Source organism: Brassica rapa, chromosome A06 (genome assembly GCF_000309985.2).
Source record: "Brassica rapa cultivar Chiifu-401-42 chromosome A06, CAAS_Brap_v3.01, whole genome shotgun sequence".
NCBI classification, from domain to species: domain Eukaryota; kingdom Viridiplantae; phylum Streptophyta; class Magnoliopsida; order Brassicales; family Brassicaceae; genus Brassica; species Brassica rapa.
The window spans coordinates 17,111,652-17,131,181 of record NC_024800.2 but is presented as its reverse complement, the minus strand read 5'-3'; the positions used below and the strand labels follow the sequence as shown (position 1 = coordinate 17,131,181).

The 19,530-nt window shown below is 33.4% G+C and overlaps 4 protein-coding genes across 4 annotated transcripts; 2 read left to right on the top strand and 2 right to left on the bottom strand.

The window, feature by feature from the left end:
* Window positions 1-852: 852 nt before the first annotated feature.
* LOC103873518 (bidirectional sugar transporter SWEET11) lies at window positions 853-3,805 on the top strand. Its single transcript, XM_009151930.3, has 6 exons — window positions 853-1,109; window positions 1,229-1,265; window positions 1,491-1,701; window positions 1,792-1,953; window positions 2,280-2,399; window positions 3,245-3,805. The coding sequence occupies exons 1-6, from the start codon at window positions 1,058-1,060 to the stop codon at window positions 3,518-3,520; spliced, it is 858 nt and encodes a 285-aa protein (XP_009150178.1). The 5' UTR covers window positions 853-1,057; the 3' UTR covers window positions 3,521-3,805.
* A 1,765-nt stretch (window positions 3,806-5,570) lies between these two features.
* Window positions 5,571-8,805, bottom strand: LOC103873519 (protein DEK). The gene is made up of 11 exons (XM_009151931.3): window positions 8,329-8,805; window positions 8,216-8,249; window positions 8,058-8,137; window positions 7,876-7,935; window positions 7,674-7,787; window positions 7,525-7,605; window positions 7,357-7,428; window positions 6,427-6,757; window positions 6,249-6,343; window positions 6,125-6,155; window positions 5,571-6,016 (listed from the first exon to the last, which is right to left on the bottom strand). Exons 1-11 carry the CDS (start codon window positions 8,563-8,565, stop codon window positions 5,895-5,897), a joined length of 1,257 nt encoding a protein of 418 aa, XP_009150179.1. The 5' UTR covers window positions 8,566-8,805; the 3' UTR covers window positions 5,571-5,894.
* Window positions 8,806-12,142: 3,337 nt separating this feature from the next.
* On the top strand, window positions 12,143-13,415 carry LOC103873520 (probable carboxylesterase 12). Its single transcript, XM_009151932.2, has 2 exons — window positions 12,143-13,362; window positions 13,396-13,415. Exon 1 carries the CDS (start codon window positions 12,283-12,285, stop codon window positions 13,252-13,254), a length of 972 nt encoding a protein of 323 aa, XP_009150180.1. The 5' UTR covers window positions 12,143-12,282; the 3' UTR covers window positions 13,255-13,362; window positions 13,396-13,415.
* Window positions 13,416-16,633: 3,218 nt separating this feature from the next.
* LOC103873521 (protein INVOLVED IN DE NOVO 2) lies at window positions 16,634-19,530 on the bottom strand. Its single transcript, XM_009151933.3, has 7 exons — window positions 19,450-19,530; window positions 18,792-19,185; window positions 17,996-18,720; window positions 17,832-17,921; window positions 17,460-17,747; window positions 17,178-17,387; window positions 16,634-17,091 (listed from the first exon to the last, which is right to left on the bottom strand). The coding sequence occupies exons 2-7, from the start codon at window positions 19,183-19,185 to the stop codon at window positions 16,867-16,869; spliced, it is 1,932 nt and encodes a 643-aa protein (XP_009150181.1). The 5' UTR covers window positions 19,450-19,530; the 3' UTR covers window positions 16,634-16,866.

The following is a 19,530-nucleotide window of genomic DNA, read 5'->3' as shown; positions in this document are numbered from 1 at the left end:
TTAATTAAAATATATCAGTATACTTATATTAAAAATTATAGTAAAATTAATAATATATACATAATTGTTTTATAATATGATATTCATAATTAAAATATAAATAATTTGTTTTATTTGTTTTAAGTTAAATAGGTTTTTTTTATTATGTTCATCTTTTTAGATAAACCATAATTTTTATTTTTATTAATAAATATTTGTGCTAAAATATAGTTATATAATAATAGTATGATATTACTCTTTTCTTAGTTTTATTTTAATATTTAAATAAAATAGAAAATATTATATTTTAAAGTAAGAGTAATGAATAGATATTTATGTTTTACTAAATCTGATTTCTAATTCTAATCATATATACTAATTTTTTTTATAAAAGATAAATATATATAATTGTGTTTTTGGTATAGAACTAAATAAATATTAAAAAAAAAATTGTATAAAAACCTAATCGAACTAAATTAGATATGATTCCAATATGATAACTAATTTTTATAAATCAAAATATTGAAAACCCAAAAAAAAACTGAAATCAGACCAAAATCCGGACTGAACAGGCCTAACATAATCCTTAAAAAAGAGCTTGCCTAAACTGAGACTGACAATCATTAGTAATACAACTAATTAGGTTTTCTTCTCCTAAACCAAAACCCAAAAACAGTTACTTTCGTAAGGGATTTGTTTTTTCTTTTTTTTGCACGTCAACGTGGATACAATTTGGTAATGGATTAGCGTGTGATTTATTTTTATGTCTATAACAGCTTTTTTTTTTTGTACATCTACAAAGACACTAATGCTTTTTAATATACTTTTCCAAAATTATTCGAAATATTATTGTTCACACTAACATATCACTTTTTCCATCTCTCCCACATTAACCCCATTCCTCTCTTTAGCCGTAATCCTCTCTATATATACGTGAATTCCCCGAAATGTTAAGTTCGTGCCATCAGCTTTTATATTAGGAGAAACCACTTACAAATCTAAGTGCGACTTCTCTTCTTCTTCCTCCTCCTAAAAACCTAAACAGATTATTTAAACAAAAAAAATAAACAAGAAAAGCATGCCTCTCTTCGACACTCACAACACATGGGCCTTTGTCTTTGGTTTGATGGGTATGATACTAACGCTTGTGATGATTTCGTATAGATATTTTATCAACGAGTGTACTTATAGAGATGTAGTTCTATCTATTAATACCATATGTTTTATTATATTCGTTTATAATTTCCAGGGAATGTCATCTCCTTCGCTGTGTTCCTCTCTCCTGTGTAAGTTATATATTGACATCTTACTTCAACGTCTATTAAATATTGTTATGTAAATTGAGTACGTATTAATACATATGTCTACGTGCATATCAATATATATATATATATATATATATATATTATTATTTTTTTGTAACACCAATATATATATATATATATATATATATATATATATATATATTTCGTTATAATAATATTGAGATCCTATATATGAAATGGTTGCAGGCCAACGTTCTATAGGGTTTGGAAGAAGAAGACAACAGAAGGGTTTCAGTCTCTTCCTTACGTTGTGGCTCTCTTCAGTGCGACACTTTGGCTTTACTACGCAACGCAGAAGAAAGATGTTTTCCTGCTCGTCACCATCAACTCTTTTGGATGCTTCATAGAAACTATTTACATCTCTATCTTCCTTGCATACGCACCCAAGAAAGCCCGGGTACATAAACACCCTCAAATTCATATATGAAAAGAATATATCTTTAAATCAAATCAATCCGCTAATTAAAACACTCCTTTATGGACGCAGATGTTGACAGTGAAGTTGCTTCTTCTGATGAACTTTGGAGGATTCTGTCTGATTCTCCTTCTATGCCAATTCTTAGCAAAAGGAACCACACGTGCCAAGATCATCGGAGGAATCTGTGTCGGATTCTCTGTTTGTGTTTTCGCTGCTCCTCTAAGCATAATAGTAAGCACTTCGAAAGCTTACTAAATATATACTCCCCTAGATTCAAATGTTTGATGTTTTGACTACTTCATATATTAAAAACAATAAATATATTATTCTGTTTATCACATTTTGGTTTTACCAATAAAATTTTATCACCCATATTTTAATATTTTATTTGATGTATTAGTTTTAAAGACGAATGCATTAACTATACTCTAAAACAATCTTTCAAATAGAATAACAAAATTTAAAACATAAATCCTTTGTATACGGAGGGAATATAAAAAAAGTGGCTAATTATTATTAGTTTCAATTATTAACATATTTTATGATTTAAATCACAGAGGACAGTAATAAAGACAAGGAGTGTAGAGTACATGCCCTTTAGCTTGTCCTTGACCCTCACAATCAGTGCTGTCGTATGGCTCCTTTATGGTCTTGCTCTCAAGGACATCTATGTTGCTGTAAGCCATTTTTTATATGTCTATATATATGATTACATACATGCATATATATACAAGTATATGATACTGCACGTAGACATGTTTTGTGTAGATGATCCATATGTACGGTCAAGACACGCGTAAACACGTACTCAGTTTCGAAACCTTGATTTGAACTTTTTGGTTATAAGAAAGTGAATATACATTAACATGTTTTTTACATTATATTATTATGCCTTTCACCATATCATCATTCTAATTTTATCATTATGATAAAGTACACTAAATGAAAGTGGGTGCTTTTGTTTCTTGTGTACCTGAGACTTTGAGGTTCTGATCATAGATTCATAGATAAAAAGAGTGATACGAATTTACAAAAAAAAAACAATTAAAGAAAACAAAACCCTTTTGTTTTGTATTGTCCTTTCTTTTTGAACGAAAAGAAAAGGACAATACCAAACAAAAGGGTTTTGCTTTCTTTAATTGTTTTTTGGGTATTGTCCTTTACAATGAAACTATAAACATACTGTATTTATAAAGAGACTCGCTTTATGTTCCAATGGAACATTAAAGAATTTAGCTTTTCCAAAAGAAGTTCAATATATATTAGAGTCTTTTATCTTTATTGTTACATAGAAATTATATTTTCTACGTAACTTCTATCGGTGCCGCACAAGTTTGCTGTAAACTTTACACCAAAAAAAAAGTTTGCTGTAAGCTTTACTTTTGTCATAAGTTTTTTTTACGTACTATATTTTTTTGTTTTTCGTAAAAATTAACGTACTATATTCATAAGCTAGAAAGTGGAAAATGGAGTGTATTAAATAATTATCATGCTATTGCCTCTAAAAAACATTTGTTTGCAGTTCCCTAATGTGCTTGGTTTTGCTCTCGGTGCACTCCAAATGATACTCTACGTGGTCTACAAATACTGTAAAACGCCGCCGCATCTAGGAGAGAAAGAAGTGGAAGCCGCTAAGTTGCCTGAGGTGAGCCTCGATATCCTGAAGCTAGGCACAGTGTCATCCCCTGAGGTTCGTCAAGCGAACAAGTGTACTTGCGGAAATGATCGGAGGCCTGAGGTTGAAGATGGACAAAACGCTAAAAACGGCAAGCAGTCCTCTTCCGCATCACCTACATGAAAGTAAACAACCTTGTTGACTGCAATGTTCACTTTTACCCCAACTTCATATACCAACCACCATATGTACCCTTTAGCTGTCGTACTTTTCTGAGTTTTTTTTATTATGTGTGCCAAGTAGAGTATTAATTATCCGGAATAATATATATGCATTTTCGGATGTTATATATGTTTTTCTAGAATTAAGTTCTCCACTTCTTTATAAATTTTATGTAATTACCTATTGGGGATATGTATATTTCCTATTTTCACATTTAACAAAAACTATCAAATTTATCTATCTTGATTTTCTTCTTTAATTTTTGTTATTAGTTCATTATACGTTGGCTGATTGTTTCAAGTTTAAACCAATATATTATTTCAAACTTTATAGCTGGAACAATTGACATAAACCAATTGACAATGTAACCCATTACATTTCGTATATATACTCTAATAAAAGTACTTTTACGACCAACGTGAAGATTAACATGGAGTTATGAAAATAAAATTCAGAAAATATACAAGGTTCCTATCAGATATATCTTGGTTTGGTTTAGTGACTGTAAATATCAGAATCATGTTTGTTCAGTTAGTATGTTCGACAAATGTATATAGTCACACTCTATACATTTAATAAAAGACAAATGTATATAATCACATTCTACTCATGTATGTAGGCAAAATGGGAGATGCTTTATGGAACTGGATTTCGTATGATCCATGAGTTTAATTTAGCATTCCTAGCAAAACAATTATGACGATTGATTCATTTTTCAAATTCTTTGCCAGCTCGAGTTTTGCGTGGAAAGTACTATAGACTAAGTTTGCCATTGCAAATAAGTTCTACAAATATTTTTTTATGTATATGCTAACATTTCAGCAGCAATCCAACTAATAATGTTGGCGATTGGACAAAAGATTCATTCAAGATATGATATTAAATTGTGGAAGGGTCCTTGGATTTTTAAGAGACCACATAGACTAGCACGTCCTAGTGATCCATCTGAGAATGGCTGTCATTGATCTTATCAAAGGGGAATTGAAAGAATGGGATGTTGAGATGTTTGAAAATTTGGTTGTCCAAGAGGATATACCACTGATTCGTAGTTTGGCCATAAACCGAATCACCCATTGAGATACATTTTGATAGAGTTTCACAAAAAATGGTCAATATACAGTTAAGTCTAGATACTAGGTAAGAAATGATCGATTTAGGCCATAGCACTGAATATCTTAAAGAATGAAGAAGAGAAGGTATACTTGAAACCCGATATCACCATGTTTCAAGACTTTGCTTGGAGAATAACGGTTCCTCAAAAGATGTGCCACCTTATATGGCAGCGAACTTGACATGTCGTCATATGCGATGTTTAATTATTGTCCTAGTGGAGATCCTGATGAGTCAGTCCCTTATGCCAATTTTGAGTGTCCAGCAGCCTTACAGGTATGCGATGTTTAACTATTGTCCTAGTGGAGATCCTGATGAGTCAGTCCCTTATGCCAATTTTGAGTGTCCAGCAGCCTTACAGGTATGGTTTGTCAACAACACCATTGAACCCAAACACTTTCCTGGTACCATGCCAATATATACTATTTTTTGGAGAAAGAACAATATTGAAGACTCAAAACTAGATATGAACTCAAAAACTGGATATAGATCTATATCTTTGGATAATGGTAGTTCTGGAAGCTCATAACGATAAACTATTTAGAAGGATAGACAAGGATCCCCTATAATGGATGATACACATGTAAAAAGAGTGTCAAGCTTGGTTCTTCGGAGAATATGATTGTTCCTACAACATCATATCCATTAAGTAACACTGATTCACAAACCATATGCTTGGAGAACATACTCTTCAAGAATTCAAGATATCTTACATTCCTCGGAGTCATAATGCAATTTTAGATGCTCTATGTAGAACTACAAAATCTATCCACAAAAAACGTTGTTATATTATTTGTTCTATTCCGATCTAATAGTTGAGACCACTTTTTCACTGTTTGATGTCACAAAAAAAAACTTACATAAGAAGTTATCATGTAATCTGTCATTACACATGAAAAGATAGAGAGAAATTTTAAAAATCCTTTCAAACATCCCAATTAAATCAAACCCACAAAATATCCAATCATTCAGTTGTAAATAAATAATAAGTTAGAAACTTAACAGCTACACAAGTTGAAGGAAGAACCTGAAACAACATGAGCCTAACTGATTACATAATACAACATAGTACAAACAAATCCCATTTAGTAAATCACCCCTAAGATTAAACACATGAAGATTAAGTTAAACCTGTCACAGTTTTTTCTCTTAATTTTCATATGTGATATGCAGAAATGAGAAGAAAGACAGCTAATCCTTTCACTCTTCCTCTTCCTTCTTTTTCTCAACCTTCATCCTCTGTGTTTTCCTCTCTTTCATCATCAGCACTCATTTCGTCAATGGCATCAGTGATGATATCCTTCACCTCTGTCTTTCTATGCATAAGATCAACTCCAAAATGGCTCCCTAATATTATGACAAGCAGCAAAAAGAAAACATTTTAATGTAAAAAAACAATCCCTGCAAATTTAAAAGAAGATAACATTTATGAAAACTGAGAAAAGTGAAACATACCAAGCTTCCGCAGAATATCAGATAAAGTTGCCTGTTTTGATACAAAGATCAAAAAATATCTTATAAGTTTAAGACTTTGGTAAACAGTTTGTATATAATCTGTTAAATTTGTTGTAAGTCCTACCGTATTGAAATCCACTTCCTTCAGAATTTTGGCAACCACTACGTGCATTTCTTTTCTGGTGGGTTCTCTTTTATTACCTTTCTTACTGGCTTTTCCTGAGCACCCACACAATTAATGATAAAAAGATTTAATGAACTACCATAATGAAATTTAGCAGAGCTAAGAAATAGTTTCAAACCTTGATCTTTGGATCCCTTTGCCTGTGGTTTACTTGTCTGTTTCTTTCCTTTCTCTTTAGAGGAATCATCCTTATCAACCTTTTGCTTCTTGCTTGAAGATGAAGTTGATGTAACAACTTTTAGAGAGGACTTTCGACCAGCTCTCGCAGACCCTTTAAGAGATTTCTCCTCTTCAGCAGCTGGTTTCTCCTTCTTAGTTCTTTTTGACGAGTTTTTCTTATTGGTTGACTTTTTCTCCTCAGCTTTATCTTTCTCATCTTCGGTTTCAGTATCTTCGCTTTTGGATGGCTGGTCTTGCTTCTTTCCAGATTCCTTTGTCTGCCTTCTCCTCTGAATTATCAAACAGACACAAACAGTGGATATTTATGCAAAACCATTCAAAGGCTCACAAATCAAGTCACATAAAAAGGAATGATATTCATGAAAATGCTCAGAAACCTTTCCTCCAGTAATCAATGCATTGATAAAAATCTGAAACCTCATCACAGAAAGAGCTAAATGTGGAAAACTGAACAACAATGAACATAAGATTACAAACCAATAAAAATAGTGAAGAACCAGTGTTTTAGACATCTCACATCTATTTTGTTGACAGCCTTGAAAACTTGTGTTGAATTTGCTACCATTCCTAAACATTTTCATTGTGGTATCACACACTATGAGCTAATTTACTACGCACAGCTTAGTAAACTATGACATGAACAACAGTTTACAATGCGTTGATGCAATTTGAAACTGTTTTACAACGTGAATTATAGAGCTTCCTAGGTAAAGTTCATGAGGGAGCCCAGACGAAGCTACTCGTATAATAAAGACCACACAGTTTCAAGTAACAACCAACTAGAATTAGCAGTCGGGAGCTAAGAAAAAAGAAAGAATCAGAAGAACAATCACAACTATAAAGACGAAAAAGGTTAAGGATTACAAACCTTGGCAGGGACATCTGATGATTCTCCAGAAGTCACGTTTTTGGCTGTACTCTTCTTCCGCTTTTTAGTTTCCTGTATTATGTATTAAAATTTCAAATCAAAGAGAACAATTCTCAAGCTTCTAAGTTGAGAACAGTAATCAGATTCAGCTGCTAAGAGCTAGAATACCTTTTCAGGATCAGAAAGTACAATATCCCTTGTTGCCTTGGGACATAGCAAAAATTCAAGCACGCTTACGACTAGTTCTTCCTGAAGGAATGTATTATTAGCAAACATGCACAAAATAGATAGATAGACCAAAGTTTCTGATCACTCACCTTTTTCACATTACTTTTGTTTATGGGTATGTCAAGCACATCACAGAAATCAATTAGCTTGTCTTTGATACATTTCTCAATCTTCTCCTTAGTTCTTGCTCTCTGCTTCTCCTCCTGAAGAACATAGTAAACACAGCTCTCAAAACAAGGCTGATCGTGTCCCTGGAACTAAACATCTACTAGACGATGAATTATTTGTTACCCCTTGCTCAGACCAGACAAAACCCGAAAATAGACCAATGTTTCTTTTCAGCGTCTGAACCTGCACAGTTCATTTTTCACACAACCCTTGAGTAAATCAATCATGCAATCGAGAAAACAGTGAAATTCCTAGACAGCATTGGGGTCGTCGTAATAAGAGTTGAAAAGCTATAAATGAGACACCTTTCCTTTCTTGCCGTAAAGAATGGTGTGAAGTAAGAAAAGGTTGTCGTCAGGTTTCCTCTTGGATAGTTTATAAGCCACTGAAAAAACCGAGTTACAGGAGCTTAAAGACAAAAGCAACAATCAGGTGGTGGTAAGAAATTACAAAACACATATACCATTAGGAATCTCCTTAAGCTGTGTTCCACGACCCTGTAACAATGGAATCAACAGTCAACATACTCATACAAACTCAAAAAAAATAAAGAAGAAAGATTAAAACTTTCTCCACCTGCAGAACTGACACGGGCTTGCTCCTCGAAGATCGAGAGGAGGGAGTATGCAAAATGTGAGGCTCTACTTTCTTTATTATCCTCTTTGGCCTCTCACTAACGGGCGATTCATTTTCTTCCTCGCTGTCTCCGTCATCACTTACAGGAGCTTCTTTCTTCTCAGTCTCCTTCGCGGAATTAGCAACAACACCATCTTTCTTGACCGGAGATTCCACCGCTTTGGTTTCGGTCGCCATGTGAGAGAGTGGAAATATAGGCAGATGAATCGAACTAAAGATTTCAGAGCTTTTTGAGGGGGGAGCAGTTTGAGGAAACCCTAATTTGGTGATTTCAAAAAATTTGGTGCCAAAAGGAAAATCGAACACGAACAGCTCGCGGCGAAGCTAAGCTAAGAAATATATATCTCTTATGTTCTCTTTTTCCTGTCTGAAATTTACTTTTATTAACCACGTAAAGTTTTCAAACAATTTCCATACCCGGATAACCCGAAAAATAAAGCCTGGACATTTTTACGGAAATATAACGCCCTAAAATTTTAAGGAATATCCTAAAATATGAATGATTATATAAGCAGTACAATTAAAATAGCATTTTAAAAAAAAATTGATTTACTTTAGATATTACAAGTTTTAGATATTACAAGTGTGGAGTGTTTCAAAAAAAAAATATGATACAACCAAGTGTGTTACTATTAATCATGAAGCAATACAACATGTTTTCGTTACCACATGTCATCACTAAAATGATTTTTAGAAAAATCAGTTGGTACATATAAATATATATTATATTTTTATTAAACTAACTATTAAATTGATTATTGGTGTACAAAATAATATTCTATATTCTTTCATTAAATAAAAGCTATAGAATTATTTAATATGATTAACATATGTATGACAACTAATGATTATGAATAATACATATTTGATAATTTTTGTATTTTCTCTCTTTTTTGTTTAATTTTATATTATTAAAAACAATCAAATGAAACATATAATGAAAATTTAGATTTTTTCTTATATGTTATATTTTTAATTTTTAAAATGACTATAAATTAATAAACGAAAGTCTCACATTGAAAATTTTGTGAACGGTTTAATTTTTTTTGTTCAAACAAGATACAAATAATCATAAATCGTATGAATATGAAACCTCGTTAATAAATATTCATATTATATATATATATATATATATATATATATATTAATATCATCTAAATTAAATTATATACTATAGGCTGTATATATTCATGCCCAAAAATCACAATTTCAAACTGAACCAATGAATTAAAATCACTTTGAGATTTGAGAATCCATGAATTATAGAATTGAAGATTTCATCATTATTGATTTATAAAATTTTAAAATCTTACTAAAATCTTTTGTTATTGGTATGATAATTTTTAAATTTCATTCAAATCTTTTAGTATTTAAAAGTTTTAAATATCATGATTTATCAATTCTATTAAAATATATTGTTATTGGATTGTAAATTATTATTATTTTTCCGAATAAAACTCAACTTTGAGAATATCATGTATATAACTGTAAGATTTTTAAAATCTGTGAAAATATTGGAAAATGAAGAAGATACATGAAAATATTGAAAAGGTCAGAATTGGATCATTTACTAAATTTGCAGGAACAAAATTGAAGTTGTTCCATTTTTTTTGTACCACCATTAATTTCTTACTTTATAAGAATAATAACAATCAATAGAATTATATATAAATCGATTACAACTAATGAAAATCTATATAAATATATATATATATAAATATATATATATGATAAAGTTGTTAAATCTACTTAATTTTTGAAATTTCCTCAACTTTTAGAATCATCAAACTCTACAAAAATTCTTGTTCCAATAACTCCAAAGAAACTAATCAAATAAGACAAGCTTAAACAAAATATTAAAAGGCCTATTTAGCTGAATATACAAATTCCTTGTGGTAATTGCAGATCTATGCATTATTTTTAAATATTTGCATAACCATGTAACAATTGTGCTGTGCTGCCAATATTCTCCTCGAACTGAGACGAAAATGTTTATCTGTTACCGGGGTTGAAGAACAAAATGTATTTTGATTGCAAGTGGAGAGGAAGAGCAATATATGTAGAAAACCGGTTATAATTTGACATAGTTGACGTACATACATATTGAAACCGGATTTAGGAGCAATAATTTATTGCGATCCTATATTAGACACATATGTTGCATGAAGTTCATATTGGAATCAGTAACCGGTTATAAATTCTATAAAACCAAAACATCAGACCTATAACCGGTTATAAATTCTATAAATTTTAGATACAACTAAAGAATGAGTTTAACTTTTTAGAACGATACGATCTTTTGACATATAAAATGGATCTAAGCGCTTTGGGTTTTTGCAGGAAAGAAAAATAGTAGTTGAACATTTTTGATTCTTTGCATTATTATCACACTCTCTCTCTCTCTCTTTCTCTCCTCAGTTCTTTGCATTTGTGGTAATTAACAGTGTGTTCAGCTCACGTGTAACGTGTAACAGGTCGTATATTAGGGGCAACCGGTTATAATTTGACATAGTTGGCATACATACATATTGAAACCGGATTTAGGAGCAATAATTTATTGCGATCCTATATTAGACACATATGTTGCATGAAGTTCATATTGGAATCAATAACCAGTTATAAATTCTATAAAACCGAAACATCAGACCTATAACCGGTTATAAATTCTATAAATTTTAGACACAACTAGAGAATGAGTTTAACTTTTTAAAACGAGACGATCTTTTAACATATAAAATGGATCTAAGCGCTTTGGGTTTTTGCAGGAAAGAAAAATAGTAGTTGAGCATTCTTGATTCTTTGCATTATTATCACACTCTCTCTCTCTTTCTCTCCTCAGTTCTTTGCATTTGTAGTAATAAACAGTGTCTTCAGCTCACGTGTAACGTGTAACAGGTCATATATTAGGGGCACGCTTGGTATTACCACAATTTATACAGTACCATTACCTGTTAGCTAATTTATATCCTTTTTTTGTTATCTAGTGCAAATTCCCATATTAAAAAAGGAAACGTATCAAAAAAAGAAGGTGCTCCGTTGATTAAGATGTCTACTTAGGGTCTGACTGGTTCAAACGCAGCGGTTGCGGTTGCGGCTGCGGGCGTTTGCGGATGCGGGTGGTTGCAGTTTCTAGCGGTTTTAAGAGATTTGTACGACTGGTTCTGCGGTTAGAAATTGGTGCGTTTGCGGGATACTTATGACTGGTTAACTACTAAATACAGCAGCGGTTAAATAATAAATTAACAATATTTACATTTTATATAATTATAAAAATATCAAAAATCATAATATTATAATAAATATGTAAATTATATTTTCAAAGTTATAGTTTTAAATTTTTTAAATTATAGAAAATATTTTTATTTTAAAATTTTATAATATTAATTAAAATATAATAGATATATTTTAGTATTTTTATAATTCCATTTTAAAAATTTTATTTTTATTTTTCTTTTTGTATTTATATGGTTTTTAAGAAAAAAAAAAAAATTATCTTCCCGCAACCGCCCGCAACCGCAAACGCTAGCTGGAACCAGCTTTTGATTTTAAGAGGTTTGGAGCGGTTTGAAGCGATTTGTAGCGGTTTGTATGATTGTTTCGAAACGCTGTCAACCGCTACCAATCGCAAAAGCTGCGTTTGCGGGTGGTATCGGGAAAACCAATCAAGCTCTTAAACTTCACTAGTCAATAATTTAACGCCTAGTTTGAATTGTGTGGCAAATAGATCTTCCGTGTAACAATAATACACATCGCGTGTCTCAACCAAACCAAGCTCCAATAGAATTACAGATACACACACACCCACACAATTTCTCAATATAAACCCAAAACTCACACACAAACCAAACACTATCAAAGTCTCTCAATCTTATCATCCCAACCAACCAACCAACCATGGATTCCGAGATCGCCTTCGACTACTCTCCATTGCTCAAAATCTACAAGAGTGGCCGCATCGAGCGCCTCATGGGAGAAACGGCCGTCCCACCGTCTTTAACCCCAGAAAACGGCGTCATTTCAAAGGACGTCGTTTATTCACCCGACGACAACCTCTCCGTCCGCGTTTACCTCCCGGAGAAAGCTGCCGACACCGATGAGAAACTCCCTCTCCTCGTCTACTTCCACGGAGGAGGCTTCATCATCGAAACAGCTTTCTCACCGACTTACCACAATTTCCTCACGGCGGCCGTCTCTGCTTCCGACTGCATAGCGGTGTCGGTGGATTACCGGCGTGCACCGGAGCATCCGCTTCCGATCTCTTTCGATGACTCGTGGACGTCTCTCAAATGGGTATTCACCCATATCGCCGGATCTGGACCGGAGAGCTGGTTAAACAAACACGCCGACTTCGGCAAAGTGTTCCTCGCCGGAGACAGCGCCGGCGCGAACATCGCTCATCACATGGCGATGAGAGCTGCGAAAGAGAAGCTCAGTCCCGAGTTAAGCGACTCAGGAATCTTCGGGATCATCTTGGTTCATCCTTACTTCTGGTCGAAAGCACCCGTCGACGACAAGGAGACAACGGATGCTGCGGTGCGGTCCAAGATCGAAGCGATATGGATGATGGCTAGTCCCAACAACAAAGACGGAGTGGATGATCCGTGGCTCAACGTGGTTCAGTCAGACTCGGTGGATATCTCCGGGTTGGGCTGCGGGAAGGTTTTGGTGTTGGTGGCTGAGAAAGATGCGCTTGTGAGACAAGGTTGGGGTTACAAGGCGAAGCTTGAGAAGAACGGTTGGAAAGGGAAAGTGGAGTTGGTTGAGAGTGAAGGTGAAGATCATGTGTTTCATTTGACGAGACCTGATTGTGAGAATGCTCTTGAAGCCATGAAGAAGTTCGCAGGGTTTATTAAGGGAGAGATGTAATAGGCGCTCTTTCGTCTTGCGATATGTAATGGAATAATTATCTGTCTATCAGTCTCTGTAATGTTTTTAAGTGATTTATCATATTAGCACGAAAGGCATTAATAATATATATGAATTTAACAAAACAAATAGGAAGACTATTCTCTGGGTTCAGTTCTCTAGTCAGAAGCGGTTCAGTTCTTTTATGTTTTTTTCTTGCGAGGAGCAGCGGACCATTCTCTAGTCAGTAAATGGCTGAGATTGGTGTGGAGTGTCCACATGTAAGAGTAAGAAGTCTTGGTTGGCATTTTCCATTTTCAATATGTTGTGTTTGTGTAGACTTCAGTTGTGTGTTGCAGATCAAGACTTGGAGCTCTCACAATTTTTCTTTGAGAAGAAACGGGAAAGTGGGGTTCAGTGAAAACATATGAAGCCATTAGTTTGTGTAGCTGAAAATGTTTAACTACATGTGGCTCCAGAGTTTAGAAAATGACAGTACAATATCGATCTGTGTATAGGTTTCTTACACGCAACTTTGGACATGAAACAGACAACATTTTACGACATCAATGAACATATCTAATATTACAAAGAGAGCTCTTGAATTTTTTTTTCATCATTCTTATTTCTTAAACTGTTTTATTCGTTTTTCTCTTTTTTTTTTCCTTTATAAAAACACAAACCATTGGACTATAAATAGATATACAACTCTGTTTATATTTTTTCTGTATTTTTAATCGGAAAATTTGAAATGAAACTCGTTTTTTTTGTTTGGTACAAAGTATATGTAGTAAAAACTCTATAAATTAATAATGTTGGGACTATGATATTTTATTAATTTCTTAAATGTTTCATTTCTAAAATTCTATATTTTAATGTATGTTTGATATAATTTTGTACTTGATTTTGCGGTATGTGCATTCATTAATTGTTATGGATAAAAATTTATGTTATTTTTATTCGATTATTTGGTGTATAGAAAAATTTACCGTAAATATAAATACATTTTTAAGTATAAAATGACAAAATAATATTAAAATATTTTGAATTGTTTAGAAAAATTAAAGATATAAACTTCACTATGAATAAAAGACAAAAGATACAATATATTTATATATTGATATAAATTTTATATAGACTGATTATTAATTTATGTTTACACTTGGACCATATATTTATGTAAGGTTTTTCAAAAATTTATTAGTTTATTATCTTATCGAATTGTGTCATATTTTGCATTGGCTCAGCTTGAAACTACTCAAATTTATTAATTATCATATTTATTAATTTATCGAGTATTAATTGATAGAATTTGTATTATATATACAAATGTTAATATTATATTTGTTGAATACAATTAATCCAAGAAGCACTTCTTAAATGATTTATGGCATTCAGGTCATGTTTTCATTACACCTCTAAATAAAATGGAGAACTTCTAATAAAAGAAGATATTTTCGTATTTCAGGATATGGAACTACTAAGAGCATCTCCAAAAGACACTCTATAACTTCGAATATGAAGTTTTTTGCTCTCCAAAAAGAAACTTCAAAACTTCAAATTTGAAGTTTTGAGGAGTGAAACTCTATATTTGAAGTTTCACTACTCAAAACTTCAAATTTGAAGTTTCATATTTTTATTTGCATTTTGGTCCCTACAACACATCACCTTTATGATTCATAAATATTTTCTCGTTTATTATTTTAATCTTTAAAAAATTATATCTCATAAATATTTTAAATTTTGTTTACAGATTTTAAATTTTACACATAAAATTAAATAAAACTTTAAAATAAGATTTAAAATATTTCAAACTAGATTTAGACAACAATAGTATACAAAAGAAATTTAACAAAAAGATTTATTAAAACTACATGAAGACATAACTATTACACAAATTTAAATATTACAACAACACTAATAATCAGGTAAGTTTGATCCGGAACCTTCAAAATTTTCAAATATTGTCCAATTTTTTTTGTGTAACTGAAGATGGTTGTAGTTGTTGTTTTTGATGTCTTTTTCTTACAATTCTTTCTTGTTCATATCGAATATATTCACGAGTATTAATATCATCGAAAAGAAATTAGTCTTTTAGCAATATTTTATGTTTCTATTTTACTTTCTTGTTCCGATTTAATGTATTTACAAGTATCAATATCATCTGATTTCAACAAATTTTAGCTCGTAATTTACAAAGTAAAAATGATGAGAGCCATTTTTACTTCGAAATGCACTAATAGATCATAGATGCATTACGAAAATTATTTTATGGAATAATATGGTATTTTGTTAGAAGTTTAATATTAATTAAGTTATTTTATTTAGTTTTTTATATTTTAATAGAATATTTATTAATTAATATTGTTGTAATATGTTTATATATGTGCTAGTTATTTATAAAAGTTTTATGAATTCAGATTAGTTATGACAAATAGAAGGACCATATTATAAAATATAAATAGTTTTAAAGTTGAGTTTGAAGTTTTGCTTTTGGAGAAAAACGTCTTTAAACTTCAAATATAGAATTTTAGAAACTTTAAAATAGAGTTTCTTTTGGAGATGCTCTAAGAGCAACATTATTGGGAGTCCCTTAAGGCATCCCTTAAGGGAGGGGGTGGAAACCGAGAAAGAAAGAGAAGGGAAAAACCCCTAATTAAGGGCTGTCCCTTACTCTCCAACGACCAGAAAAAAAAAATAACAAAACAAGAGATTCTCTTTTTCTCTCTCTTCATCCCACCAATAATGTTGCTCTAAGACCTATAAGAAGGATGACTAAGCCCTAAGAAAGTGCATAGAATATTATTCACTTTCAACTATATAAACAAACGGCTAAAACTAGAATTTCCAGACTAATATGTTGTACACACATTCTGTTGATCAACAAACACGACCTTTGATCTATTCTTCTTACTTTAGTGCATTATTTCATGTTTTCTTAGTATCATGAAGAATACTAACAATTCGGCCCTAGACGATGATCAGAAGTGAACATGACCAACCTTTGGCCACCGTGGTCAACACTGATTTACAAGCCCAGCTCAAAGCTTTGTAGAAGCAAATTACTGAGATGAATTCCATTAGGGGAAACAGCAATACCCCCATGAATGAACCCATAATCAACTCTGAGATTCATAATTTGAAAGAAAGATTGGAAAAATACTCCAAACGGTTGGAGCATAGCGTTCATAACCTATCATAATTTGAAGTCAAATACTTAGTTCTCCTAGACATAACCTGTCAAACTTAGTCCTAGATTAAAAGTTCAATAGAATACATTTCCCAATTTGCTTAGTCGTCAACACTTTAAGCAAAAATTTCAAATCTCATAAAATTGCTCCCGATATATCTAAAGTTCATGATACTGCCTCCAATTAAAAGTTTATCTGGATCTGTTAAATGTCAATAGTTATATATTTCCCCCTATACTTTAGAAATTCCAGATTACATGATAAAGACATGAGAGTTAACTTGGAAGTTCTACAGGTTAATTATATTACAACAATAATATGATACATCAAAGCTGTGTCCATAATCCACTAGTAAGTTCTGATAAAGAAGAAGAGGAAAAAAGAAAACAGAATCCGCCAAAGTTCCTTTTCAAAGACATTTGTCCGAAACTACAAAACCGCATCAGCGGCGTTTCGACTTGTCCCATTGATCAAGCAAACAAGTGACACCTTCTTCAAGTGTAGCCTTCCTGTCTTCTTTTAAGTTCCACAGCTCTGTTGTAATGTACCTTCCACTTGGGTTATACTCGTTTATCTCCAACAATGCTCTCGTTACCGCATTATAAGGACCATCTCCTAAATCGTCCTTTAGCTCCTTCAGCTTCTCGTCCCTCTCATCAATCACTTCCTATAAAAAAAAGCTTTAATCTTTCAGAGAGAAAGGATACAACAACATTAACCAAAAGCAGTACAAAACCATTTTGGTCTTCTTACCACTTCTCTTTCTTGATTTTCGAGCTTGATCCGCTTGAATGGATGCCAATCAGGGTCTTTGAGATAGTCTTCCCAGAGCTGGAGAACGTCAATAGCTCTGTCCTCCACGTCTTGCTGACAATACTTCTGCTGCAGTGCATCCATGAACGGTTTCGTCACCAGCTCTCCCATTCTCTTTACACCGATACTTAACTTCCACTCTTTCATAATCTACAAGAAAAACAAAAGATTAAAACGTTTTGAGTGAAAAAAAGAAAGAAAACAAACACTTTTGATACGTACGTTAACCAACTCTTTACGAGCTTCTTGAAGCTCGTCGTTGGTTCTGCGCTCTCTGAGTATAAGCGTTTGGTTAAACTTGTCCAGGTCTGCTAGTTCTTCTTCTTTCTCCGTTAAACCTTTATAGATTTCTTCCACTTCTTTCACAATCTCAGCGTCGCCGTCTGATCCCATGTGCTTCTTCACGTTTAGCTCTCCTTTCAACTGCTCGATCTCTAGCTCGATGGCTTGTTTCTGATCTCTCTGTCTTTCTAGTCTTATGATTTTCTCATGGAGCTCCTCCTTTTGCCTCTGAGAGTTTACAACATCACACAAGTACTAATGAACAATAAAAGCCTTTGTTAAGGGAGAATAAGAAGAGGAAAGACACTAAACCCTTTGATATTCAGCCAGCTTTTTAACTTCTTCATCCGCCTTTTGTTGTTCCATGGAAGCTAGTTCAAGAGAGCTATTCTTGGAGGCATTCTGATAACAACAAAGACCAAAACTATTCAGTTTTAAGCCTAACTTATATTTGAATAAGAGAGTAGGTGGAACACCTGTTGTAGATCTTCAGAGAGATTCTTTCTCTCGGTTTCATTGTGTGCTTCCCGCTTAGCCAACTCAATACCCTTGAGTTCAAGTTTCTTCTTCTCCAACTCCAGCTTCATCTTCAACCTCTCATGATCAGCAAAGATCTTGTTAACATGACCCATTGTTCTCTCCTGTATAGCATTCAGCTCTCTGTTATGCTTTTGCAAACTCTTCTCCTTCTCTTCCAACCTCTCTTTAAGTTCCTTGGACTTCACTGAACACAGCTCCTCAAACTCCTTCACCCCTTTCTTCTTCTCCTCCACAAGCTGCGTCAGATTCTGCACGAGCTTCTGCTGTTTCCTCGCCTCCTCTTCCGTAACCTCAGCTATAGTCTTGAGATCACCCTTCTTCCTCAAGTCTTCTCCTATGAGAGTACTTCCGTTGTAATCATCAGCACGAGCTATCCACGCGTAAAGCCCTGTCTTAGGAGGCCCATGTTTCTTCAGCCAGTCTTTCTTCCCATGACCATCTACTTGATAAGCCTTGTCAAACAGAAGAGCGTTGTGGAGTCCGTTCCAGTCTCTGTTGAAATCCACAATAGCTGTTCCTGAAAACCCCCAGTGATTCCATAAAGGACGAACCCTAGTAGGGTTAAACCCTCTTTGAATATACTCATCTCTAAGCTTGGACCCGCTCTCACCCGCCGATCGACCGTCTTGTGTCTTTCTTGTTGGAATGTTAACCACAACACCTGTGAATGTGATAGACACACAATCAATAAAGTAACAATATTTGGATGCAGAGTGAGTTTATTTACCATACCTTTCCAAGGACACACAAGCTTCTCGTCCTGGTCACAGTCTTGAATAGGGTCTCCGGTCTTTTGGCGCTTAGATGAAGGCTCTGCAGCTGCTGAGTCAGAAAGATCTTGTTGGAGGTACTTGACAAGAGCAAGGTGGCTAGCTTTGTCCTTTGAGGTTCTTTTCTCTGAGTTGCTGTTACCAACTCCGGAAGCATGTTGGAGGAGATCTTTGTACTGGAAACTTGGTTTCTTCTTGTTTGGACAGTAAGGACACTTGAAAGCTTGTGGAGAGAGTTTCACTTTCAGCTTTCCGCTTTTAAGAGTTGGGTAGATTTTGTCTGCATGCGCTTCCATTTCAGATTCGCTCATGTCTGAATCTTCTTCGTCTGAGCTTAAAACCACCGTGCTACCCATCTTGTTGTTCCAAAAATAAAAATATGATCAAAACGTTATTCCTTTTTTCATTCTTAAACAAAGCATTATGTCAATTGCATGTTTATTTTTCAAAGAAATTATGAAGATTTTTTTCGTAATTAAGGAGCCTCAGATGCTTAGAGTTAAGGGAATTTGGACAGCGAGTTCGGATTCAGATGAGATCGGTCTTCACATCAGTTTATGTTTCTGTTCCTAGTTTCTCTGAAGAATGCAGATTAAAGAAATAAGAAAAAATGAACTTACCGAGGGAAGAAGAAGATGACGATTGACGATGGCAAAGCGGGCGATTGGTACTCAAGTGTCGTCAAGATTCAAGAAGAAGCT

Excerpts from the sequence above, each read along its gene's own strand:
- LOC103873520 (XM_009151932.2), top strand. The coding sequence starts at position 12,283 with ATGGATTCCGAGATCGCCTTCGACTACTCTCCATTGCTCAAAATCTAC.
- LOC103873519 (XM_009151931.3), bottom strand. The coding sequence starts at position 8,565 with ATGGCGACCGAAACCAAAGCGGTGGAATCTCCGGTCAAGAAAGATGGT. Across the intron at positions 6,758-7,356 it reads CATCAGATGTCCCTGCCAAG|AGGAGAAGGCAGACAAAGGA; the intron begins GTTTGTAATCCT and ends TTGATAATTCAG. Across the intron at positions 6,156-6,248 it reads AGGAAGTGGATTTCAATACG|GCAACTTTATCTGATATTCT; the intron begins GTAGGACTTACA and ends GTATCAAAACAG.
- LOC103873521 (XM_009151933.3), bottom strand. The coding sequence starts at position 19,185 with ATGGGTAGCACGGTGGTTTTAAGCTCAGACGAAGAAGATTCAGACATG. Across the intron at positions 17,922-17,995 it reads TCTCTGAAGATCTACAACAG|AATGCCTCCAAGAATAGCTC; the intron begins GTGTTCCACCTA and ends TGTTGTTATCAG. Across the intron at positions 17,748-17,831 it reads AGCTGGCTGAATATCAAAGG|AGGCAAAAGGAGGAGCTCCA; the intron begins GTTTAGTGTCTT and ends GTAAACTCTCAG.
- LOC103873518 (XM_009151930.3), top strand. The coding sequence starts at position 1,058 with ATGCCTCTCTTCGACACTCACAACACATGGGCCTTTGTCTTTGGTTTG. Across the intron at positions 1,266-1,490 it reads GCTGTGTTCCTCTCTCCTGT|GCCAACGTTCTATAGGGTTT; the intron begins GTAAGTTATATA and ends AAATGGTTGCAG. Across the intron at positions 1,954-2,279 it reads CTGCTCCTCTAAGCATAATA|AGGACAGTAATAAAGACAAG; the intron begins GTAAGCACTTCG and ends TTTAAATCACAG.